Source organism: Octopus sinensis, linkage group LG17 (assembly GCF_006345805.1).
Source record: "Octopus sinensis linkage group LG17, ASM634580v1, whole genome shotgun sequence".
In the NCBI taxonomy this organism is placed as follows: domain Eukaryota; kingdom Metazoa; phylum Mollusca; class Cephalopoda; order Octopoda; family Octopodidae; genus Octopus; species Octopus sinensis.
Genome location: NC_043013.1, coordinates 611,475 through 638,559, shown reverse-complemented (window position 1 = coordinate 638,559; position 27,085 = coordinate 611,475). Strand labels below are relative to the sequence as shown.

Below are 27,085 nucleotides of genomic sequence, written 5' to 3'. Positions count from 1 at the left end.
CCACTCAGTCTCCATCAGATTTTACTCAAGGCATTGCTCAACCCCGTCGCTCTGACAGAAAACTCTTGCTTAAAGTACAGTGCATTGAGATTGAACACGAAACCACACAGTTGTAAAACAAACCTTCTAACCAGAAAGTTAATGGTTTCACTTATTAGACTATGACTTTGCTGGAGTAATATTGAAGTGTTTTGGTAGATCACAAGCTACATTTTTAACTTGATGCACCAATTTACACACACACACACACCACACACACACACACACACACACACACACACACACACACACAGTTAAATGCTACTTTTGTTTTGTTTTGTTTTTTTCAAACAAAAATACTAAAGGATCCATAATGCAGACATGAAGACATTTGTAAAGTATAGAATATACATGTATTTACTGCCTTTAGCGACTTCCATACCATGAATTCAAGCTAATATCCAATAATTCAGACACCATGATCTTTAGTGGACTGTGATAGTCAATGAAGCAAAAGGAAATCTGTTTTCTTCAAAACCTATGATAGAGTCTGCTGAAGATCACTGTGTCCCAGTTCCTAGATATCAGCACGAACTGATGGCACTGAAATAGCTATAGGTATTAAATATACATTCATTTACACACACACACATATTATGGATGCATATATCCCTTATACTGCATACAGTGTAATAACCAATAAATAGCACAACTAGAAAATGTATTAATAATTTATATAGACCTCTCTCTCTCTCTCCCTATATATATATCTCTATAATAATAGCAAGACATCAATAAACACTAATATGTATTTAACAGTAGCCACAATATTTACTTCTCTGTATAATATTAAGATATCCGCAATACATCTCAATAAATAATCACAACAGTCATAACACAAACATTACAACTGCATGAATACAAAAGTATTAGTGCAGAGTGTACTAACTAACAGGACCTAGAATAACAATTAAGTATATCAACACAAACATTATTTGTTAGGTTATGGCAATATAAAGCCATACGTCAGTTAATAGTTTAAGCATCACAGATAGTTTCTTTTTTTTTTCCCCCACCCCCACCAATCTAAAAAGAATATTGCTTTTACATGGAATCAGTTACAAAACCGACTTTAGAGGCTTTCTTTGGCTCTGTCTCTGAAAGCTCTTTGCTTCTTTTCACCAATGACAGAGACACTCGACTGGCTTGGATCACTTCACAAACCATCTCCTTACAGTCACAGCAAACATTCATCAAAGACCCTTTCATTACTCTTGATTTGGATTCCAGTAGTTTATCCGATATGGTCTGAGACCGTTGTAGAGGTCGTCGTTTAGGGGACTTGCCATTCTTTTTTGGTGACAAAAGGGAACCGGTTCCAGTACTGAGAAAAAGAAAGAAAGAAAAATAGGCTAAGATGAAGGGATAAGAAAATCTTACATTTTTTTGTTATTGAAACAAAAAAATCTAAAAACAAATCTACTTTTAACTTTTTTTTTTCACAGAATATTCTCAGTCAATTTTTAACCAAAACTACACAATGCTTATAACGCTTGAACTGAAGAGGATACTATGTGAAAGATTAGACAGTTTCTGTTTTTTTAATCAAAACTAGGGACAAACACTTTCCTGAATAACAAAATCATACAAACCAATCAGTCAACTGTCTAGAAATAACAGCCAAAACTCTCCTAAACTGCTAAATGATGGGGACATAAACAAACCAACACCAGTTGCTAAGCAGTGGAATGGCCAAACACAACCACACACACACACACATACACATACACATCAGGCTTCCACATGGATTCCATCTACCAAATTCGCTTGTAAGGAATTGGTTGGCCCAGGGCTCTTTCTCCCTCACACACATGTATGGATAGGTGCAAATGTAGATGTGTGGCAAGAAGTTTACTTCCTAACCACATGGTTCCGAGTTCAATCCTACTGCTTGGCACCTTGCACAAGTGTCTTCTACCATAGCTTCAGGCTGATCAAAGAACTGAGTGGATTTGGTAGACAGAAACTGAAAGAAGCCCATCGTATATACATATGTATACGAGAGAGAGTATTATTTTCTCTTTGCTACCATACAAGCAGTGTCGTTTACTTCCATTTCCTGCAATAACATGTCCAACCAAGGGTGAAATACTTCTTTGCTTGGAAACATGTAAGAGTAGGCATCAGGAAGGGCCTCTGGCCACAGAAAATCTGATTCGGTAATCTCTGTCCAACCCATACAAGCTTGGAAAAGTGGATGTTGAATCACAACGAATATATATCAATATATATATCTATGTACAAAGGGAGAAAAGCAAATTGAGTGGTTATCTCCCCTGTGTGTGTGAATGGAATTGTAACAAGATAGTTTATTATTAAAATGTGTGCTTTATGTATTTTATAAATACGAAAGACTTTAATGCACATAAATTTCAAAGTTAAATACTCCCAAAACGATAAACTTATAATAAGGAAACAAATTTACAAGCGTAAGTATTGCAAAAGATTTATGTGACTAAAAACGTTTTTTTTTTTTTTGAATTACCTTGTAAAAATATTCATTGTTTGGTTGTTTTCAATTGGAGAGATTGGTGGTGAAGGACTTAGGGTGTAGACTGGAATTCTGTTGAAATGTTCTGCAGGAACGTGCATCTGTGTTACAATTGAAATAATACAACGAAATGATTAGGTTATTATCCTGTGCTTCTTGAGAGAGTAAGATGGAAAAGTAGCAGAATGACACCAAAGAGGAACCTAATCCACATTGTCCGGTGTAACTAATTTTCAGAAAGATCACAAGACAGAAAAAAATTTTATCAAAATAATACAGCTACAATCTAAAGCTTAAATGGTTTGCATCAACCATTTTAAAAGAGGAAACATTTAACAAGTGGCCATAAGATATTTAGTAGCTATTTGAACTCAAAAACATTTGGCATCAAATTACCATCTCTGAAACCCATTATTACAATTGTAGCAATCAGGTTAACAGCTTCTTTGTTGATTAGCATTTAAAATAAAAATTTTGACTGTTATTCCACATTTTCATTTGATTTTAAATGACTGGATGATGTACAGTGAAAGCAGAAAATGGCGAGGCCCAAAATGACACTAGACAAAGTAGTTAAAACCTTACTGGGTTATGACATTTAGCTGAGAAGAATAGGTACAACATGAAATATGATACTGTACTCATCAATGCAACCCAACACAGTACTACATAACAAAAGTAGATGTGAGAGGAAAAATGGTATTGAATGCCAAATTGTTGTTTGAAGAGTGTTTTCCCAAAAATCTAGAAGCATAGAAAAACTATTTTGTAGTATAAATTGTCAGAGTTCAAGTCTAGGTTTGGTTTGTTTTTAAATGCTAATGATAGGAATTGCAAATCCTATAATACTCTTGAGAAAAACATGAACATCAGATATGCTTGTTGCCATCACCAGCAAGACTAGCATCCATAAATCTGTGTCATTAACATATGTTAGTTGATAGTAAATAGTAAGTCTAACCTTGCGAATACATTTATTGCAGACAACCCTCTTGCAGAACTGGCAATTATTTCCCCATTGGCTGAACAGACTAAATTTCACAGATTTACAAGAGAAGCACACCTGGAAAACAATAGAAATATAAACATTTATTATCGAATAGTATGTATTCACTTGTACATGGTAATCAAAACATTTGAAAGTTTGAGTGGACAAGTTACAGGCATATATGATGAGAGAGCTGCAATAAATTATGTCATTTTCTTTAACAAGATCAGGAATAAAGAGATCTTATGGTGTCATGGTCCACCTCCTATGATGGAAATCCTCATGGATAGGAATTTATATTGGTTGCAACCAGTGGTGGCTTGTAGATAAAATTAGTGTGGGTGCTGCTTCCGAAAATTTTAGCCACTGTTTTAATATTGTGTAAAAGGGAAGAAACATACAAAAAAAATTTATACACAAACTCGATCAGTTCGCATTTTAGCCACTGCCAGGGAGTGTGTTTAATTTATTCACTGAAAACCGTCATGAATTCCCCACTGTTTTTCAAAAATCCCCCTAAATCACAAAATGGGGGGGGGGGGTAATCTGCCCTATTTTTCAAATCCTGGCTGCAACACTGAAGCAGGAAAATAATCAAATTCTACACTTTATCACATTCAAGAATATAAACACGTTTTTAAGTACAACACACACACACAGTCAAAAAGGAAAACTACCTTCCACCAGAACACCAGGGTCAGCACTGTGTCAACCACAGTGCTCTCTCTCTCTCTCTCTCTTTTGTAAAGCTTCCTATCTCTGACACGTGAGCATGTGCACAACAGCCAAACACCGTGCTGCTGGGACTGAAGCGCACAGTTCTGTACAAGGATTTTTGTGTTTTTTTCATAAACTAAGGGATGGCTACTGACATTAAGCTTAAGAATTATAATAATAATAATGAAATTATTGTATACAGTGCTCAGGTGCAGCACAACTTGCCAAAAGTACGTATAAAGTATGTGTAGTAATGTACAAATGTCTGGAAAGTGAACAGTGTATGAGTCAGATACATGCTTGTGTGTGTGTATGGAGGGGAGAAAATCAGGTGTAGTGTTGGCGAATCTCAGGAAGCATGGAAGTTTTGAAGGATGCAGTGCTCCGACAACTAACAACTGATGCTGGCAGTTTGTTCCATGCTTCAGCAACTCTTAGTGTGAAAAAATGTTTCCGAAAGTCATGGGAGCTGTGCTGTTTTCTGACTTTGTAAACATGTCCACGGGTGTTAGACAAATGGAGTGTGAAAAGGTGCTCAGAGTTATTGTTTGTAAGATGGTTAATAATTTTATGGGTGTCTGCCAAGTCAGCTGTCAGACGTCGGAGTTTCAATGTGTCCATGTCCAGGGAAGTAAGGCGTTCAGAATATGGCAAATGCCTAATGGAGGGTATTCTTTTGGTTGTACATCGCTGAACAGCTTCCAGATGATTGATATCCTGGGCAAGATAGGGGTTCCAGACCGGTGATGCAAATTCCAGGTGAGGTCTTACCATAGCTATATAAAGCCGCAGATAGATAGCCGGAGAGCGGCTCACAAAGGATTTGGTGAGTGATACCAAGACACCCTCAGCTTTCTTGACAATTTTAGCGATGTGTTTTGTCCAACACAAATCACTGTCGACAATAACACCCAGGTCACGTTCACATGAAGACTTTTTGAGATTAGCGTTGTGGAGGGAGTAGGTGGACGCTGTGTTTCTCCTCCCAAAATGCATGGTGGTACATTTGTCCACAGCCAGCTTGAGTTGCCAGTCCATGATCCACTGCTGCATTGTGTCCAGGTCTGCTTGCAATAGAGATCTATAGTGTACAGGATCTGACCTCTTTATTTCGAGGCACAGCTTGATGTCATCTGCATATTTCAGCACTGTGGCATTCTTTAAGTTGGCATCTATGTCATTAACATATGCAACACATAAAAGGGGGCCAAGAACATATCCCTGTGGTACACCAGATGTCATCTCATAGGGTGAAGAGTGCTGTCCTAGAACTGTGACAACCTCTTTTTGGCCAAAAATAAAGGACTTCAACCAGTTATAGAGTTCGTCTCTTATGCCCAACGCAGAAAGCTTCACCATAAGTCTTTTATGTGGCACAGAGTTATATAATGTACAAGTATAAAGAAAGAATTAAAGGAGAAAAAGACTCATTACATTGAATGTTAACGATAATATCGAGCAGAAATAGGGAGTGCTGCAGTTGCGCAGGGTTTATAGGGAAGCCGCCACTGGTTGGGACACATACACAAGATGGACAACAACAGACTCCCCAGACAAATCCTTTATTTCCAACTATGCAAGGGAAAAAGAAACCATGGAAGACTTAGACTGAGAATCAAAGATACTGCAAAAAGGAATTGGTCATAATAAATGGCAAACTCCAGCCAAAAACTGACCAGCACAGAGGAAGCTTATCAAGTCATGTCATAACGATGAACGGTCAGAGTTGCAATGACTGACTGCAAAGAAGATAGGAATAAAACAGCTTCAACGGAAGTTCTTAGCTGAATCAACTTCAACATTTTTTTCAAATAAAAGAAAATTCATATCATCAACAAGATGAAAGACTAAAATATTTCGTAAGAGTTGGTGGAGGACATTAATGACAGGGATTAGTTAAAGAGCAGCTTTATATGAATGAATCCCAAACTGGCCAAACCATCTAATGCCATTTTCGTGTAAGTTGAAAATAAAGTATATTCAGAGGCATCTGTTTTTCAGATATAAATATATGTTAAATGAGCAGAATAAAAATAGAATTAAATACGTTCAATAACATTTCGCTTCAACCTTTTGTTAGCACATACTGGTTTTGTTTCAGTTAGTTTTGAAAATGGGTTGATGCTTGGAATGTAAAATTAACATGAAATTTTGATGGAAAGTTCTAAATTAAACCACTTTAAAATAGGAAAATTGTATCAAAGAAGCAGAGTAGACTCAGGCAGGTTGGTATCAAAGGCTTTAAGATCAAGATAGACAATTGGTATCCATGGGCCAGTAACAATGAAATATACCAAGAAAACTTATGATTTCAGTCTGTAATGTTGAATAAATTTTCAGAAAGGTTACAAAATGGTAAAGTAGGACAATTCTTGTATTTTTATTGCAAATTTAAGATAACAATCTAATAGAAATAAATTTACAATTCAGACAAATTTAAGTAGTCTCTAAGTAATAAAATGAAAAGGAACTTTAGTTCTCTGGTGATTAAAAAAAAAAAAAAAAAAAAAAAAAAAAGAGAGGATAAATTGAGTCAGTCAAGAAAATTGGAGGAGTGAAAAATAACTGAATTCTTGATATTGTCAAACCTAGAAAGGATATGGTCATCAAAGACATTAGCAGGAAGAGTTCAATAGCAGAAATGTTATATCGTTTAAGAAAATTCCTTTCAGATCCCTGAATCATAATATGCTCACTATGGCACCTACACATTGCTAAAACTACATCCCAAAGGTTAGATTTCCCTTTTTTGATCCACAAAAATCCAACATTAAACACTTGCTCTCTACAAAGCTCAAAATTTATAGGAACCTGGGATCAGAGGTTTATTTAAAGAGGTTTATATATGAAATGAAACCAAATGATACGAAATATAAGGCAAGAGAGGAATGAGGAAACTTGCGGTTTTCAATGCTTTATTCTGTTGGTGTCTCTTTTATAATTGTCTCTTGTAATTGTCTCTTTTAAGCGACAGCTGCGGACGAATAGCTATAACTGTGCAATGTGCACAAAATATTTACCTTTCCACGAGAAACCAAGTCATAAAGCTGAGGCTGTGCAAGAAGTGATTCTAACTCTGCTTTGGTCAACACCTGTCGGATATGCATGACTTCATCCAATGTCAACGACAAACATTCAATAGGATTCTGCCATTTTTTCTGAAAACAAACAAAAAAAAAAATTGAGTGAGAATATCTATACGAATTCTTTCTATTATAGATAGAAGGCATGAAATTTGGTGGGGAAAGGGCTAGCTGACCCCCAGTACTTGACTGGCACTTATTTGATTAATCCTGAAAAAATGAAAGGCTAAAATCAACCCAGGCCAAATTTGAACTCAGAATATAAAGACAGACAAATCGCTGCTAAGCAGTTTTGTCTGGTCGGCTAAGGATTCTGTCAGCTGACCACTTTAATAATAATAATGAAAATAATAATAATCATCTTTTCTATTACGGGCACAAGGCCTGAAAGTATTCTTTTGGTGGGGGAAATCAATTACATGGACCCCACCACTGTATAGCTGGGTATTTATTTCATCAACCCTGATAGAATGAAAGGCAAGGTTGGCCCTGGTGGAATTTGAACTCAGAACATACAGATGAAATACCACCAAGCACTTTGTCTGGCATACTTTTAATTCTGCCAAGCTTGTTGCCTCAATAATAAGAAATTTGCTTTGGTGCACATTTTAGTCTGTATGCATAAATATGCCTCTGTTCCCGTGTAGATATGTACAGGTGAGTAATGCATCTGCATTAATGTGCAATCATGCATGTGTGTGCATGTGTAGGTATAAAAAACACATGTAAGTCTATGTCTGTATGAAGCTGCTTATGCAAATTTGGCAATTGGTTCCACTCTTTGAAAATCAAATCTTCAAGGTTTTAAGACGGATTTTTCTTTTTAACAAGCAATTCCTCTACACTGCACATATTTCAATGGTATAATAACATTGAATTTGTTCTACAGGCTCAGAGAGAGAGAGGAGAAAACAAAGGAACAGACAGTAAGCAACAAAGACACGAGAGAGGAGGGAGAGAGGAGGGAGAGAGGAGGGAGAAACAAAAAGAGAACTCTTTTTGTCAAGAGAACTCACTTGAAACAAGTTTTCATCACTTTGGCATAAACCATATTCCATTGCTTCAACAATTTACATTACTTTCTGCTAATTCATACTTCATAATGTATAACTTCATATAAACATAGATCTCACTAGCTACCTTTATCTCTGTGTGTGTGTGTGTGTGTGTGTGTGTGTGTGTGTCCCTTTGTTCTCAGGTGAGAGTTGTAAGAGTCATTGTCATGCAAGAAGTGTCTAATTCCAGTTTCCTAGGAAAACACATGTGATCAAAGGAACAGGTAAGGGTTGGCAACAGTAAGGGCATCCAGCTGTAGAAAATTCACCTCAACAAGTTCCATCTGACCCATACAAGTATGGAAAGGTCAATGTTAAAATAATCCATTTTCTCTCTCTAAATGAGATTTGGTTTTATCCCCATCCTCCCACCACCCCCACCTAAAAAAAAAACAAAAAGAAAAACACAAAAAAGCACACAACATAAACAAGTTTCCCACTTAGAAAATACACAAGAAATAAGAACAATATCCTGTTGCTGAAGTCCAGTTCTCTTTTAGAAAATCAATTCTTGATTAGGACATGCTGGCCACAAAATCAATCATCTAATGGAAATATGCTTCTACAATAATAAAAACCCGCAAATTTCTAAAACTCCACACTGAGTCACATCCAGTCACAAGATGGGATCAAGTTGTTTGCTGTTGAGAGTTGGCCAAATTAAAGTTGCTGCCTTGCTTCTTCCCTCTTCTAATGCATCCATAGACATTGCTTCAACTAGTTCAATCACAGATTCTTGGTAAATGAGGAAGCCTCATTGAATTAGAGGCTCAAACATCGTCAAATCATAATAAAAGGAAGGACACAAGTGCCATGTCACCGTTTTGTGTCACAGGCATCATAAAGTCTTCCCTTAGGCCAATGTTTCTCAACAGAGGTCCATATGAGCCTTGGAGGTTCAGATGACCCTTCAGGGTTCATATAAATATTTGGAAAGACTTCCGCCCGTCCCCCACCCATTTTCTCCCAAATTTGTTTATTTAAAAAATTATTTTTTTCCAAAAACCCCCGTTTTCAGATACGGAGGTTCTGGAAAATTGCCAAAAATCAGCATTGTGAAATTTCCTCCCGACCAAATTCTTAAATTTTGGCTTTTTCCCCCCAAGACTAACCCTAACCCTAAAACCATAACTACAAAAATGCTTTAAATTTTTGTCAGAATCGTAATGTCTATTTTTCAGTGTATTTATAAAAAAAAAAATTCTTAAAAAAATTTTTTACAAAGATTTTTGGAAATTTTTGTCAGAATCATAATCTCCATATTTTTCCACATATTTTGAAAAAAAAAAATTTCTGAAAAAAGCAAAAAATGAAGGAAATGGGGGTGGTAATTTTAAAATGCCAATTTTTGCAGATTTGTATTCCCTGTAGCCGAAATGTGGGGGGGGGGGTAAAAAATGTAAAAGAAAAAAAAGGTGGATTTTGGGGGAAATGGGCAGAAGTCTTGCCAAATATTTTGTTAAAATTTATCTACAATAAACAGGTTTTACTCCTATAATGCACTAAATATTCTAACAATTTTCTTATATAGGCACAGGCATGGCTGTCTTGTAAAAAGCTTGCTTTCCAACCACATGGTTTGATGTTCAGTCCTACTGCGTGGCACCTTGGGCAAGTGTCTTCCACTATAGCTTCGGGCTGACCAAAGCCTTGTGAGTGGATTTGGTAGGTAGAAACTGAAAGAAACCTGTTGTATCATCATCGTTTAACGTCTGCTTTCCATGCTAGCATGGGTTGGACAATTTGACTGAGGACTGGTGAACCAGATGGTTGCACCAGGCTTCAATCTGATCTAGCAATGTTTCTACAGCTGGATGCCTTTCCTAATGCCAACCACTGAGAGTGCAGTGGGTGCTTTTACATGCCACCAGCACGAGGGCCAGTCAGGTGGTACTGGCAACAGCCACGCTCAAATGGTGCTTTTTACGTGCCACCTGCACAGGAGCCAGTCCAGCGGCACTAGCAACAACCTCGCTTGAATGTTTTTTCAAGTGCCAGTAAGGCGACGAGGGTATTGTGTATATATATATATATATATATATATATATATATATATATATATATACACACACACACACACACACATATATATATATATTATATATATATATATATGTATCATTAAATTATTATTATCATAATAATTTATTAATTTCTGTTTTCCATGCTCTGTAATAATGAAAAGGCAAAGTTGACTGTAGCAGGATTTGAACTGCAGAAAGTCAAAGGCCATAAAGCTTTCAATCTGGTACAATACCAATTCTACCAGTTTACTGTCTGAGACACTATGCTACAGATATTCACGCTGAACATCAACCACATCAGTCTCTGAGAAGACTTCCAAAAGTATTGAAGACTGCCCCCTCCGCCTTTGACTAACTTATAAAAATATATTTCAAGTGAAAGCAAATTTATAAAATTCAACCATCCTTCTTAAAGTAGAATAAATTCTTTGTGAATAACACTAGCTGTATTTTAAAATGGAGGGGTGAGCTGACATTTTAAAGCAAAGCGCAAAGTTCAAATCTCACTGGAACAACTTTATCTTTAATTTCTCAAGATTAATATATATACACTTATTAAAAGAAAAAAATTCTTGTTTCTAGGGGGAAAAATATTTAAGGATCTTAGTTATTTTCTGTGTAAAAATGGAAGAGATAGTTTCAGAGATCTATATATTTGTAACCAGTAGTCTTAACACCAAATTCGCTAAGATTAAGCTTATGGATAAAGTGCATATTTCCAGCCAAGACAACAGGGTTTAGTAGGGTCATAGTGTACAATACTGTGTAAATGAAAAGGGCAAAAAATTACAATTTTAGAATCAGTTCCCTAATAACTAAGCCACTGAATCTAAAACAACAAATGTTAATAAAAAACACAAACTGTGAAATCATTAAAAATCCAACAGAAAAATAAGTACCAAGTGAATATATATTAGTCAAATGAAAGACAAAACAAACATTTCTGTTTGTAAATAAAACCAAGCAGGAAACTGTACCAGAAAAAGGGAAAGAAAAGGGACAGGTTATATGGAAGATCACAAAGTGACCCAGGACGTAAATAGGTTTAGTAAAAACTTGAGTAAAATCATTATTTAGCTTCTCAAAACAACTACTTACTATTTCCAACTCAGATTCATCCAATTCCTTGATCAAGAGATAATTTATTAAATAAATAAATGTTGAAGAGATGACAGTGAATGAATAAAATTTGACACACACAAACATATTCACGCACAAAAGCACTCAAATACAGAGACACACGGATTAACAAGAATAAAGCACTCTCACACAAAGTAGGCCCAGTTGTGGAGAAGTTCAGGTTGATGAAATAATTTTGACAAGACATTCAAACAAGCTGATAAAGATAATTTTCAATCAATTTACATCAATACAGATCATAAATAAAAGACCATTTTATAGGATGGACATCTATCTATAGACATTCTAGCTTCTTATTTAGGTGCAGGTGATAATCATTTTTATTGAATTGGCAGAAAGCTTGTTGGGGAACAAGTTGAACATTACGGTTCTGGAAGTTTCACATAATCAAATGAGATTTCAAGAGAGGAGTTATTTGTCGAAGGAAAGATTGTGCAAAGAAACATTGGAGAATGTTAAAAAGATTTAGCGCTGAAAGTGATGTGCAGAACAAGGAGAGAACAGCTCTATTTTAAAATCTTGTCATATTAAGCACCACTTTAGAAATGGTTTCACTTTGGTGCATCTCAGAAGCACTTCACAGAACCATGATAGACTATGAAGTTTGTTCTCAGAACATTTTTATTCTGAAGCATTTGATTGATTATCTTTGCTATAAGTCTATACAAATTCCCTTTAATGTGGTACTTCAACTTGCAAACACCTACACTGAGATTATGCTCATTTTCCAAAAAGGATTTGGTTCTTTTCCAAATTTGCACTTTTGCCAAGAATAAACAGGACATAGACACAAGTGTGGTCATGTGGTTGAGAAGTTGGCTTCCCAGCCACATGGTTTCAGGTTCAGTTCCATTGTGTTGGCTTTGGGCAAGTGTCTCCTACTATAGTGGCTCATGGGTGGATGTTGTCTACCTTGACTTTGCTAAGGCTTTCAACTCTATGCCACACAAAAGGCTTATGGTGAAACTCTCTGCAATGGGTGTGGAGGATGACCTTTTTAACTGGTTGAAATCCTTCATCCTCAGCCGAAAGGAGGTAGTCACAGTTCTAGGACAGCACTCTACACCATATGAGATGTCATCGGGTGTACCACAGGGATCTGTCCTTGGTCCCCTCCTGTTTGTGGCATACATTAATGACATAGATGCCAATTTAAAGAATGCCACAGTATTGAAATATGCAGACGACATCAAGCTGTACCTTGAAATCAAGAGGACTGATCCTGATGTCTACAACTCTTTCCTGCAATCAGACCTAGACACAATGCAGCAATGGATCACAGACTGGCAACTGAAACTGGCTGTGGACAAGTGTACCACCATGCATTTTGGGAGAAAAAACCCTGCGTCCACATACTCCCTCCACAACACTGATATCAAGAAATCCTCTTGCGAGCGTGACCTAGGCATCACTGTCAGCAGTGATTTGCGTTGGACAAAGCATATCTCTAAAATTGTCAAGAAGGCCGAGGGTGTCTTGGCATCACTCAGCAAGACTTTTGTTAGCCACTCTCCAGCCATCTATTTAAAACTGTATACAGCTATGGTACGACCGCACTTGGAATTCGCATCATCAGTTTGGAATCCCTATCTTGCTCAGAACATTGACCTCCTGGAATCTGTCCAGAGACGTGCAACCAAACGCATACCTTCCATCAGACACCTACCATATTCTGAGCGCCTTGTTTCCCTGGGCATGGATTCACTGAAGCTCCGGCGTCTGGCGACGGACTTGGTAAACACCCACAAGGTTATCAACCACCTCACCAACAACAACACTGAACACCTTTTTGATCTCCATGTGTCTAACACACGTGGACATGCCTACAAAGTCAGAAAACAGCACAGCTCCCATGACTTTCGGAAACATTTCTTCACGCTCAGAGTTGCTGAAGCATGGAATAAACTGCCTGCGTCAGTTGTTGACTGCCATGACACTGCATCCTTTAAGGCCCTCATGCTTTCCGAAATACGCCGAAACTACACCTGATTATATATACACTTTCGATGAGTTGTAGTGCACCTGAGCACTGTACACAATTATTATTATTATTATTATTATTATTATTATTATTATAGCCCTAGGTCAACCAAAGTCTTGTGAGAGAATTCGACAGGTAGAAACTAAGCCCATCATTTGTATCTCCTTGTCATGACATTGCATAATAGTTGTAAATGAGTGTCACCGTCATACAAGCAGTACCATTTCCAAAAGAGAAAGTTATTCACCAGGATTAACAAGCATTGTGCGTTGTCTGTCCTCAAAACCTTCAAATAAGATATTTTCCCACAGAACTCTAAATTTCGGGTTGTCTCCCTTGCCATTGCCCAGCCTTGATAACCGACTCTAAAGAAAATAAGGTTGAAAAAATTCGTGCAAGAAGCGGATTGTTTACTTACAGACAGTGGATGATAATCTTTGTATGGTAAGCTACGTTGGTGCTCTTTGGTGTGAGTAGACGAACTAGTCCAACTTACATGCATTACGTTTGATTTCGTAGAATGATCTACATGTAGATTTCGGTCACTTGTCGTTGGGGAATTCCCAACAGATCTTGAAATGTTTTCAGAACTGCTGAGGCTTTTTACCAGATTTCCACTGTCAGGAGACTCTTCTAATTCACTGATCATTTGAAGGGTTTCAAATATTGGTGAAGTTTTTGCTTCAGTCGGAGACTCGCATACCATAATGGTATGCCGTCGAACTAGCTTCGCATTTTTATCTGTGGAATGGTCTTGTTTCCCTAAAAATGCAATTAAGAAATTATAAAAAACAAAATTTTTAATATTGATAAAATATTTCTTTATACTCTTAATTACACTCATTTTACTGAAATAAATAAAAATATTTTTGCACTAACAACACAGTCCATTATATTCTGAAGTAACAATGTGTAATAAAAAGTAAAACTTAGAGTAATTTGATTGCTAATTGGTTAATTAACCTGTCAGGTGTTCTGCTTGTTTATTATCATTTTGAATGAATCACATGTTATCTCATAGCTTGGAAATTACATTCATGTGATTGTTTATTTTTAGAATGACATTGTAGGGTAGGTGTGAGAGGCAAGATCAGGTTGGTTTGAACGTAAAACAGGGTAGACCATTCGGGCTGGATAAAAATGATTTTCTAAAATGCTCAGATCTGAAAAATGGCTGTATTTAAAACTTGAATTTGGTGACACAGTTTGTAAGGTGACTCTACCAAACAACTGATGACAAGATCAAAGAAGCAAATCTCTCCTACAAATACAGAGTGAAGCCAGTGAGTGAAGCACACACACACACTCTCTTTCTCTCTGCTTGCTTCAGTTTGATTATCAAAACCAGGTTACAAACCCTACTTTAGCTTTTTGACAATTATTTGTCACTTGCAGGTTTTTAATGGGGTGATCATTGATTTACAATATTTGTGGCACTGAGTGACGAAAGATCTGTAGAATTGTGCAGAAAAAATACACAAGGAACTGTGGCTGAAGAGTTTTGGGTTTTCAATTTTCTTGATGTCTACATTTTTTATCAGGTGCAGGTGTGGCTGTGTGGTAAGAAGCTTGCTTCCCAACCACATGGTTCTGGGTTCAGTCCCACTGCATAGCACCTTGGGTAGGTGTCTTCTATAGCCTCAGGTCGACCAAAGCCTTGTGAGTGGATTTGGTAGATGGACATTAAAAGAAACCTGTGTGTATGTGTGTATATGTGTGTGTTTGTCCCCTCCACCGTCGCTTGACAACTGATGTTGGTGTGTTTACATCCCTGTAACTTAGCGGTTTGGCAAAAGACACCGATAAAATAAGTACTAGGCTTACAAAGAATAAGTCCTGGGGTCGATTTGTTCGACTAAAGGCGGTGCTCCATTATGGCCACAGCCAAATAAGAGAAACAAGTAAAAGAATACATATACACAACACACACACACACACCTATGTGTGCTTGAATGTGTGGGAATGTCACTGATTACAATCTGAGCAAAATAGTAGAGAGGATTACACTGCATTATCAGAACTGGTCTCAGTAATTTTGACAATCTGTAGAATATTGGAATCCCTTATTTGAAAATCAGATGCGGATTGGTGACAAGCATCTAAATGTAAAATCTTGCCTAAAAATTAATTTCCAACCAAACCATACTAGAGTACAAAATACAGGTGTTAAATGAGAAATATATAATTTGTGCTCAAATTTAGAGTAACACTTCAGATTAATAAAAAATTGTTTTTATTATAATTGAAAATAAAATCATTACATATACATATCATCATCATCATCATTGTTTAGCATCAGCTTTCCATGCTGGCATGGGTTGGACGGTGCAACTGGGGATCTGGGAAGCCAGAAGGCTGCACCAGGCCCAGTCTGATCTGGCAATGTTTCTATGGCTGGATGCCCTTCCTAACGCCAACCACTCCATGAGTGTAGTAGGTGTCTTTTACGTGCCACTGGCACATGTGCCAGGCAAGGCTGGCAATGGCCACGATCAGATGGTGCTTTTTACGTGCCACCGACACAGAAGCCAGTCGGGGCGGCACTGGCCTCGGCCACGTTCAGATGGTTCTCTTATGTGTCACCAGCACTGGTATCACAGCTACAATTCATGTTGATCTTCACTTGCCTCAACAGGTCTTCACAAGTAGAGTTTTGTATCTGAAGCCAACTAAAGGATAGTATCTATCCAATATACTGCTGGTAATGTACCCAATAACTAATACCTAGGTGCTGGTTATTGCATAGCAATTTCGCAGTCGAGTGTCATATATGGGCAGGAGTAAAAAGTGGTTTACCCTTAATTTATATGGCAAAAAGAAAATGGAAGGGATACAAAAATGACATACATCAGTCGGTAGACATTCTATTATGTCTATTCCAAAACAAAGGGAGTATTATAAGAACAGATACACATGCAAAGACTGTGTGCTACACAAATATGTACCAGTAATACATAAAATTTTTTTACTCTTATGTATTACTGGTACATATTTGTGTAGCACCCAGTCTTTGCCTGTGTATCTGTTCTTATAATACTCCCTTTGTTTTGGAATAGACATAATAGAATTTCTACCGACTGATGTATGTCATTTTTGTATCCCTTCCATTTTCTTTTTGCCGTATATATGCATGTATATATATATATATATATATATATATATATATATATATATATATATATATATATATATGCTTCTGAATAGCTTCCATTTACCAAAGTCTGTTCAAGGTATTAGTCAACCTGAATCTATTGGAAAAGATTCTTACCCAAGGCACTGTGTAACAGTCTTTAATCCATTTGTTCCCAAAACAAAAATCATCTCATAAATGAAAACATCAAAAAACGAAAATAAAACAAAATTTTTTAAAACTACAAAAATTTCAAAATAGGAAACTTGAAATAATTTTCACCTTGTCTCTTGACAGTGTCTTTATTTTCAGATCCTTCACGACAAGATAATTCTTCATCATCAACCTAGAGAGAGAAAAATACATCCAAATGAACAACATCTTAATATAACCAATCTCCATGGATTTAAATAGCTTAAAATCAAATCCCTAATACCCTAAACAGAGCTTCAATCATGCACAATGTATGTTTCTTAATGTTCCCCTTAATAATCATCAACTGATTTAATGCATCAAAACATTTTCCAGGAGACGTTTTCATTCCCAGAACTAAGTCAACCACAAAAGACGAGAGGTTGCATCTTCCTGGCCCCAATGTCACGGCAGATGAAGAGGATTCTCACAGAGATGGGAACTGATTGATGACTCTGCTCAATGGTTTGCCTAGGATGACCCAGGAATATGCTGATAAATGGTGAGTGTAGCAATGCACTGCAATGGTGCATGCTCCCTACACCTCACCTGACCAATAATGATACGAAATACAAGTGGTCAATGAAAAGTATCCCAAAATTTGCAGCCTTTAAGATAAATAGCTTCTTCAAGTCTTTCGTGTTTTCATTGTCCAGTTTGTGGCTATCACTGCACTGCAGGATAATTTGTCTTGTAAAAATTGTTAGAATACCAATCTAAGTTCCTTATGTTCTTTACTTCATTCTTGAAATGTTCACTTCAAATTTTTAATGTTAACCAGGTCTTTTATCCCCATTCACCCCCCTAAAGAGAGTCAATAAAATAAGTACCAGTTGCGTGCTGGGATCAATTCTTTGGAATATCCATCCTCTATAAATATCACACAGCAAAAACACAATACTTGTGGGATATTTGGCAGCAGACAGAATGGATGTCGTCCAGCTTATTGGAAAGGTCAAATGGACAATTTGCAGTAAAAATATTAGAACTGCAACAAAAATGTTATTGAAAATTCCTTAATTCTTGAAGATCTTAAGAATTTTTATTACTTTGTGTCACTCTCCTGTCATCCTCTCAGATAATGTTGCTTTCATTCAATTTCCTCAACAACCTTTATGCAGCTTTTACTCTCTCTCTCTCTCTCTCTCTCTCGCCTTATTCTCATTTGTTGGGAAACAAGATAACCTTTCTCGTGTTTTGGCCAAGATAGTGTAATTCTGAATAACTCAAATCATGGAACCCACCCCACCCATACCTGCTAGTAAAAACAGACATGATGATGAAAGAAAAAGTACTTGAGATTTCTGAGCTGCTTTGACTGAAACAGAGTTTCAACACTTACCTCCACCCCTCCATCTTTTACAGAAATTCAATAACATCAATTCAAACAAACGATAACTAATTAGAGCATCACCATGGCTGAATATATTTGAATGAACCATGTATTACACAATTCAACAAATATAGTGAAGGCTGTGTTTTGCCAATGAATTTCATTGATGGCTGAAACATGTCCGAACATGTATTTCGTATTTGTCAGAAGAATGAAAGTTTTAGTCATTGATTAATATTATTTACATTTAACAGGCATGATGATAGTGTAGTGGTTAAGAGCTTGGGCTACTAACCCCAAGATGCCAAGTTCGATTGCTGGCAGTGACCTGAATAATAACATCAAAAAATACCTTAGGAATGAGAACCCGGGTTCGAAATTTCCCCAAGACACCTGATGAAGGCTGGAGGGTATATCAGCCGAAACGTTATGTTAACAACAAACAAGATGAGGACAAATATCTGTCAAGTGTAAATAATGTACATAATTCCTCATCTCTTAAATATAGAACTGTATTCATCATCATCATCATCATCATCATTTAACGTCCGCTTTCCATGCTAGCATGGGTTGGACGGTTCAACTGGGGTCTGGGGAGCCCGAAAGCTGCACCAGTCCAGTCAGATCTGGCAGTGTTTCTACAGCTGGATGCCCTTCCTAACGCCAACCACTCCGAGAGTGTAGTGGGTGATTTTATGTGCCACCGACACAGGTGCCAGACGAGGCTGGCAAACGGCCACGCTCGGATGGTGTTTTTTATGTGCCACCGACACAGGTGCCAGACGAGGCTGGCAGACGGCCACGCTCGGATGGTGTTTTTATGTGCCACCGACACAGGTGCCAGACGAGGCTGGCAGACGGCCACGCTCGGATGGTGTTTTTATGTGCCACCGACACAGGTGCCAGACGAGGCTGGCAGACGGCCACGCTCGGATGGTGTTTTTATGTGCCACCGACACAGGTGCCAGACGAGGCTGGCAGACGGCCACGCTCGGATGGTGTTTTTATGTGCCACCGACACAGGTGCCAGATGAGGCTGGCAAACGGCCACGATCGGATGGTGCTTGTTACGTGCCACAGCACGGAGGCCAGTCGATGCGGTACTGGCTACGGCCACGCTCGGATGGTTTTCTTATGTGCCACGTGCCACCGGCACCGGCACCACAAAGATACAAATTCCATTGATGTTCATCTATTTTGATTTGTTTTGATTTTCACTTGTCTCAACAGGTCTTCACAAGTGTCACAAGAAGGAAGGTATGCACAGGTGGACTGACTAGTCTTGCCGGGTCTTCGGAAGGTGTTTTTATGTGCCACCGACACAGGTGCCAGATGAGGCCGGCGAACGGCCATGAAGGATGGTGTTTGTTACGTGCCCACAGCACGGAGGCCGGTCGATGTGGAACTGGCTACGGCCACGTTCGGATGGTTCTCTTGTGTGCCACCGGCACTGGTACCACAAAGTGTGTGCCACCGGTACCACAAAGATATAGATTCCATTGATGTTCATCTATTTTGATTTGTTTTGATCTGATTTTCACTTGCCTCAACAGGTCTTCACAAGTGTCACAAGAAGGAAGGTATGCACAGGTGGACTGACTACGTCCCAGGTAGGGGCCATGGGTTATGGCCTGACTAGTCTTGCCGGGTCCGGGTCTTCGGAAGGTGTTTTTATGTGTCACCGACACAGGTGCTAGATAAGGCTGGCGAACGGCCACGACCGGATGGTGTATTATTGATTAATATTGTTTTACTCTTCTTTACTTCATATTTATTTCTAGTTAAAATACTTGATACATGGGGGATTATAATTATAGCTATATTACCTTACCTTACCTGAGTATCACATAGTTAAAAAAAAAAATATGGAAATTGTAATGAAAAGGATACAAACCAGTACAATTTAGACATCACTTACCTCAAAACTGTTGTCAAGAATCAGGTTGAAATCTGGTTTTATAACTTTGCGTACAGGTAAAGGACTCTCTTCCTCATCATCGATATTCAGTTTAGTACGAGATGTTTCAACTGGGAATAGAAACATATTTCTCATATCTTGTTTATCTAGCAACAAACATCCTCAAATAAAATTTGCACAGGAGGAGAAAGGATATCCCTTTTATAATTTAATAACTATACAGTTTTCTTCTATGGTTGATTCAATCAATGACACCTGTCCTCCAAACTGATGACCTTATTTCATTAATATTTTCTTTTAACTTTCAAATAGCCCATGTATGAAATATATAGACTAGTTTTAACTTTTATACAATTATTGGTCTAAGCTACCAACCTTTAGCAACTGGTTTAGTTGTTCAGTATTTTTCACTAATTGGGACCAATACCATTCAGTCATGCACTGGGTGGATAAATACAAGTCAAAGCTGTACTCTCTCTCTGTCTCTCTCTGGCAGATCTCAGCCAGAATAAGGAATTGGCAGAGAGGCCAGTCATACCTCTACACCATGCATTGGTTTTACACATGAGATTCAAACATCCTATTTCTTTCTCCCACAAAACTCAGCCAGAGCAAAGAATCCACAAAACTGGTCATTTCCTTCTCTTGTTTTAGTTAGTTTGAATGCAAGACTCATATCAATTGAAACAAGATCTTAATTGCTGTATCTCTCTTCTACCAGATTCTCAACAACATTAGTTGTTCACACTACATAGAACTTGGCTTTCTGGAACACATGAAATAAACTGGCAAGCTGACTTTTCTAACACATTCCTGTGAACAGCACCACTTCCACAACAAACTTTCATTCGAATCTTGTTTTATGAATGTTGTAAATTAAACTCTTCCGTCTGAATGTCATATCCAAACCTGTACATAATGAACATTTTCAAATCTAAGTACACACACACACATTGTTTATCTTCACTGAATTAGAATACCACTCTAAACGCTGTCACTCACATCCATATTATACAAGTTGACCATGTTTGTACTTGAAAGTGGGGAAGGTCAATCTCTTCTAGAATAAAATTTTGTTTGTGGAAATATTTTTTTTTTACAACTGTATTATGAATCTCTTTTCAACATCCTTATTTTTGTATTTCTTAAAAATTAGCTTCTTCACTCTAGCTTTTGTAAGTTTTGTCTTTAGAAGGTTTAAATAATAAAAATATTACAATATCATACAAAATACTATGGTAAAATACTGAACTTATAACAGAAGAAGCTTACAGAGAACGTAAAAATACAAGTCTTTAAAGAACTGCATCAGTTGAAATATTGCCTTCCACCAAAAGACAAAATAATATACAATGTATTTGATCCAATGAAATTTAAATAAACACATTCACAACCAAATTAATGACTCAAACAAATATAGAATATAACAAATGAATATTGAAATCATTTTCAAAAACTTGATTTTCCATTCACTAAAACTGCACAAAGGAAATCAAAGCTGCAAGGGAAGTCACTATTTTTACTTTCAATTGTCTCCCTTTACTTCTGATTTTCTTATTCACCAATTGTGTAATCATTTAATATAAAAATAATTTTGTTGTAAATAAGTTATGCTTAATTAGATATAGTAAGTTTATTCTCCCCATTAATGGATAGTGAAACTTGGTAGAGTATGTGTAATTTCACAGAGACAAAGTTTGCAATGGTAAGTTCCAAGTAAAATGGGATTCTGTCAAGAATACTGCATCCAATGTTGGGGAAATCATTTTGATGGTCAAGAAGATTCCAGATGAAACTGGACAAAGAGGTGGAATTTTCTTTTTTATCCCTGCACCTGAAGTAGTTTCAATGTGGCTACACCCTCAAGTGGGTTAAATGGGAATCAAGGATGCAAAAAAAGTAATTTAACAAGGTGAGAAAGTACACACTTTGAAGATCTGAAAATGCCTTATTACAGGTGTTATAGGGAAAATATGAGGACAAGAAGCAGTATTAACCAAAATGGTTATTATTCAGCATCAGGTTTGGCATTATGCTGTGCTTGAGAAGAAGACCGGTCAAGCCAAGCAAAATCCCAGTCATAGCAGATATTCATGTTGCACAAATAACACCCATGCAGGTGGCACATAAAAGCATCCATTACACTCTTGGAGATGTTGGCATTAGGAAGGGCATCCAGTCGTAGAAACCAGGCCAAATCAGACTGGAACCTGGTGCAGCCTTCCAGCTTACCAGCCCTGGTCAAACCGTCCAACCCATGGACAACAGACGTTAAATGATGATGACGACTATTCTTATCTTTAAAGTGTAGTGTAGGTAGGACTACATCATGCAATGTGTGTCCTACCTCATGATAACATGTAATTTGAGGGTTATTTATCAATTTCTAGCAGGTTGAGTAAACAGAACAAAAGGCTCCCTCACTAGATCATCAGTATTACAGTTTTAAAGAGCAAATGAAACCTTTCAATTAAATATTGGCCCTTACTGGAACTCATCTGAATATTAAAAAAGAAAAGGCCTTTGAAAGATAAAATTATTTTAAACTCAGTGCTGCTTGACTGGCTCCCATGCCAGTGGCACATAAAAAGCAGCATTCAAGTGTGGATAATGCCAGTACTATCTGACTGGCCCTCATGCTAGTGGCACGTAAAAAGCACCCACTACACTCTCGGAGTGGTTGGCATTAAGAAGGGTATCCAGGTGTAGAAACCTTGCCAGATCAGATTGGAGCCTGGTGCAGCCTCCTGGCTTGCCAGCCCTCAGTCAAACCTTCCAACCCATGCTAGCACGGAAAGTGGAAATCAAACAATGACAATGTTAGAATGTTTTTCAGAGAAGATCAGCAAAGCATGCCCTAAAATATAGGGACCGTTTATAGAATAAACCTGTTTATTTGGGGATGAATAAATCCTTCACATTCTAATGACAAATGTAGTTAGTTAGTTAGTTAATTTGGCTCAAAAGCAAATAGCAAGGCCATGTAGGGGGACATGGAGTTAAGTACAGGGTGGTGTTCATGTAAAGAGTTCAGGCCACTTGAGGTCCAGGGAGGCTTTGAACAAATCTGGTTGTTGGAATATTAACAAGGTCTTATTAATAGAAGCAGGGTCCAAATACTTGGGAAAATTGAATTGGAAGCAAATATCACCTGAAAACAAATATAGCAGACAACAGGCTGAAAGGACACAGATATATTTAGTAAATACCAGAAAGAGCCCTGCCTCTGCATCTAAATTTATCATAGCAAAATTCTCAATGAGAACACTATAATCTAAATGATTAAATCAGGTAGTTTACATGCTGGAAACTTCGTTAAATTTTCATGGGAAATTCACCTGTTTAATGTATGTTTTTCTTAATGGAACAGGTTTCCAAATTGTTAAACAATAAATAATCCATTCTACTCATCAATAAATCATCTGAGTTGCTGTTTCATCTGCTACCATGGCTACTACAATGGCCTTGGCTCCTTTCAATTCAATAAGCTTTATTGCTCTCACTCAACTAAAACCATTCAATACATCTGCCTCTCCTCTTACCAACTTCTTAGACTCCACATTCAGAAATTTGTACAATCCTCTTATCAACCATTAACGAAATGAAATAAATAGATTAGACTCATCTCATCTCATTTAACAGGTGGCCAAGAGCACTGCTCCATTATCTTCAAGAAATAAATTTTGAAATGGAAAACTTATGGCTACATAGTTAAGAATTTCACTTCACAATCACAGATTTCCAGGTTCAGTCCCACTGCATGGCACCTTAGGTAAGTGTCTTCTATAATAGCCCCAGCTTAGCCAATGCCTTGTAACTTTAGGAGACAGAAACCCATCGAGTGTGTGTGTGTACTTGAGAAGACCTGTCCACTTAAGTAAAATTGAGGCCATAAAGACATGTCCTTTATGGTCGTGTCCCCCCCCACCTCACCTACAATCCATCCCTGACAAATCCCCTGCCCCTACATCCCATCTTCCCTTCAGCTTCCCTGTTGAATCTCTTCCTTACAGCATGTCCTCCCCTCAACTTCCCATTCTCTTTTTGCAATCTTGTGAATTTACCTGCCCCTTCACCCTATCAAAAATCCTTACACCACTTCCCCCCTCCCCTATTACATCTTCACCATCTTCTCTCTCTCTCTCTCTCCTGCTGAGGTAGACATGTATTGCTTCTTCTGTAAGACCCCTATTTGTCCCTTTATTCATACTGTAGCCTCTTACCTGACACAAAGCCATACACCCGCCCCTCAATTCTATTCCCCCAACTCAGTTGAGGAGTCTTAAGTTAGTTGGTGACCTCACTGATGCTGGTGCCACATAAAAAGCAACCAACTCCAAGTAGTTGGCACTAGGGAGGGCATCCACCTGTAGAAACCAGGCCAAAACAGACAATAAAGCTTGGTGCAGTCTTCTGACCTTGCCAGCTCTTGTCAAGCCTTCTAACCCATACCAGCATGGGAAATGGATGTTAAATGATGATGATGATGATATAAACAAGTGTTCACATGTCTGTGTCTGGTTTCGTCTCCAATCTACTGCTCAACAACTGGTGTTGGCTTGTTTACATCCTTTTAGAGTCTCATAGAAATAAGTACCAGACTTATTCTTGAAAAAAGTCCTGGGATTAATTTGTTCAACCAAACCCTTTGAGGAAGTGCTCCAGCATGGCTACAGTCCAGTGACTGGATAAAAGACACATATGGAACCTAAAATTAACGATACTTAATAGAGTCTTTCCAAAACGTGCCTGGAAATCAGAAATATGATAAACCTCAATAATTACCCAAGACTTTTCCTTCTTTGATTGGGCGAAGTTTTGGTTGAGATCTGATTTCGATGAGAAGCTTTTCATGAGGGTCCGGTGATCGTGGGGGTAACTTGTTTACAACACGATCTTTCATCTGAAAGGAAAAGTAACCAGTCTTTAGTGTTACAGCAGATCTTTTATATTAGTACACAGAAGTACCTACTAGTGCTTTGGAGTGAAAGACATGAAAGCGTTACTACATTAGTCAACTACAATATAATCAGTTAGTACAATTATGTGAAACAAACAGCTTTACTAGCAATAAACTAAATTACACATTAGTACAGTTTATCCATTACAATATCAGTAACAATACACTAGACACGTATCAACTATAATTTACCTTTCATGCACTTTATTATTAATTATTATTATTATTATTATTATTATTATTATTAAGGCGATGAGCTGGCAGAATTGTTAGCAAGCAAGGTGAAATGCTTAGTGGCATTTCACCCGTCTTTACATTCTGAGTTCAAATTCTGCCAAGGTAGACTTTGCCTTTCATTCTTTTGGGGTCAATAAATTAAATGCCAGTGATGTAATCAACTAGTCCCTGCCCCTGAAATTTCAAGCTTTGTGCCTAAAGTAGAAAGTATTGTTGCTGTTTATTCAAGTGAGTGGTTGTAATAATGAAGGAAAGTAAGTCTAGAGTGATTTTCAGTGGAAAGCTGGCAGAATTGGTAGCATGCCAGACAAAAAGCTTAGTGGCGTTTCATTTTCATGTTCTGAGTTCAAATTCTGCTGAGGTTGACTTTTGCCTTTCATCTTTTCAGGGTCAATGAAATATGTAGCAGTTGAGCATTGGGGTCAATGTAATCGACCTGCCACAGACCCCCAAAATTTCAGGCCTTCTGCCTACATAGAAAGAATATTAAGAACATTGCTCATTATGTGATTAACACTTGAACCTTCAGGAAATATTCAACCACGACTTCGGTATTTCCATAAGCAAAGGCCTAGTCTTTGGAATACAGCTTTGGCAGCATTACTTATGTAAAGTTAGCATAGAATGGTAATATCATGGCACAATGAATAAAGTGTCGAGTTAGACCATCAGCTTTTTAAATGTTTTATTATATAAAAACTGAGCATTAAAATTGTTTAATAACTAAAATTGACAGACACAGTGCCCTTTACTCAAAGGGATACACATGCACCAATGCAGTACCTTTAGAACACTGGCATTTTAGGACTTGGTCCCCCCAAAAATTTTAAATAGCACACGTATAGTGCAATAGTTGAAAACATTTGACATGTAACAGATTGTTTACAGAGCATCTGTAACAAGTTGGCGAGGGTCAGAATTTATGCAAAGGAAAAACGGCAGACAAGATTCTTTCCTCAATGTGTAACAAGGATGCTGTTGCAGATTGTTAATATTTTCAAAGTCTCTTTCATGGAAGCAGTGCTAGTCTTGTGGAATGCCTCTACAATGTATATTGGTGGGGCCTGTCTGTGGAATGTTAATGAGTGAAGCATGGTATCGTTTACATAGAAGTATGTGTAATTAGCAGTAACAAGGTTATCGGAGTATAATAGAAGAAACGGTGAGAAATTACATGAACCATAAGACAACATCAAATTTTGTTTCAATTAACCAATAAACCGTAACAGCTAAAACATGGGTCTTACACTGGCTTGACTGCTGAAAAACAAAGTCCAATGTCACTAAATTTCATTTGGTTTATTGCAAAGAAAAAATATTCAAGAAAGTCACTGAACAAAGGAACATTGTAGAAAAGCAGAACCATTTATTTTGGGGAAATGTTGCCTGACACTTAACAGCAATATAATGAAAACAGAAAATTAAACAGGAATGTTTGCTCGTCAAGTTAATTTCATTCTAGATTAAGTCTGCTTAAAGACTGTCATTTGCAATGATTCATTAACAAAATATATTATATCCTGTTTTGTGAGTTGATGGATTATTAAGTTTAATGTTCGGAACAAAGAGTCATGTAGCTCTTTCTGAACGCTGTGTTTGAATGCTTAGATTCTTCAAGGTCAAGTTTACCTATTTATAAACTCTTGCATAGGATGTCTGATGTCTAATAAGAAAGTATACAGATTGGTTTTTGATGTTGATAGCCTTGTAAACTTGAAGATACACACAATACTGATACACAAAAATTGACTTGACTTAGAGATATTGTAGAAAATGTAAATTAAATACAACTATAAT

The 27,085-nt window shown here is 37.4% G+C and overlaps 1 protein-coding gene across 3 annotated transcripts in view; it reads right to left on the bottom strand.

The window, feature by feature from the left end:
• Positions 1-27,085, bottom strand: part of LOC115220877 (protein spire homolog 2-like) — a 126,643-nt gene that overhangs the window by 10,541 nt on the left and 89,017 nt on the right. For 2 of the 3 annotated variants that reach the window (XM_029791061.2, XM_036510230.1), the window contains 9 exons: positions 24,877-24,994; positions 20,092-20,201; positions 16,931-16,994; positions 13,937-14,280; positions 11,496-11,522; positions 7,256-7,393; positions 3,492-3,593; positions 2,525-2,631; positions 251-1,363 (listed from right to left, as the gene is read on the bottom strand). In XM_029791061.2, coding sequence (XP_029646921.2) covers positions 1,084-1,363; positions 2,525-2,631; positions 3,492-3,593; positions 7,256-7,393; positions 11,496-11,522; positions 13,937-14,280; positions 16,931-16,994; positions 20,092-20,201; positions 24,877-24,994 — 1,290 coding nt within the window. In that variant the 3' untranslated portion in view covers positions 251-1,083. The remainder of the gene's footprint in view (positions 1-250; positions 1,364-2,524; positions 2,632-3,491; positions 3,594-7,255; positions 7,394-11,495; positions 11,523-13,936; positions 14,281-16,930; positions 16,995-20,091; positions 20,202-24,876; positions 24,995-27,085) is intronic. The other variant, XM_029791062.2, reaches the window with a different exon arrangement.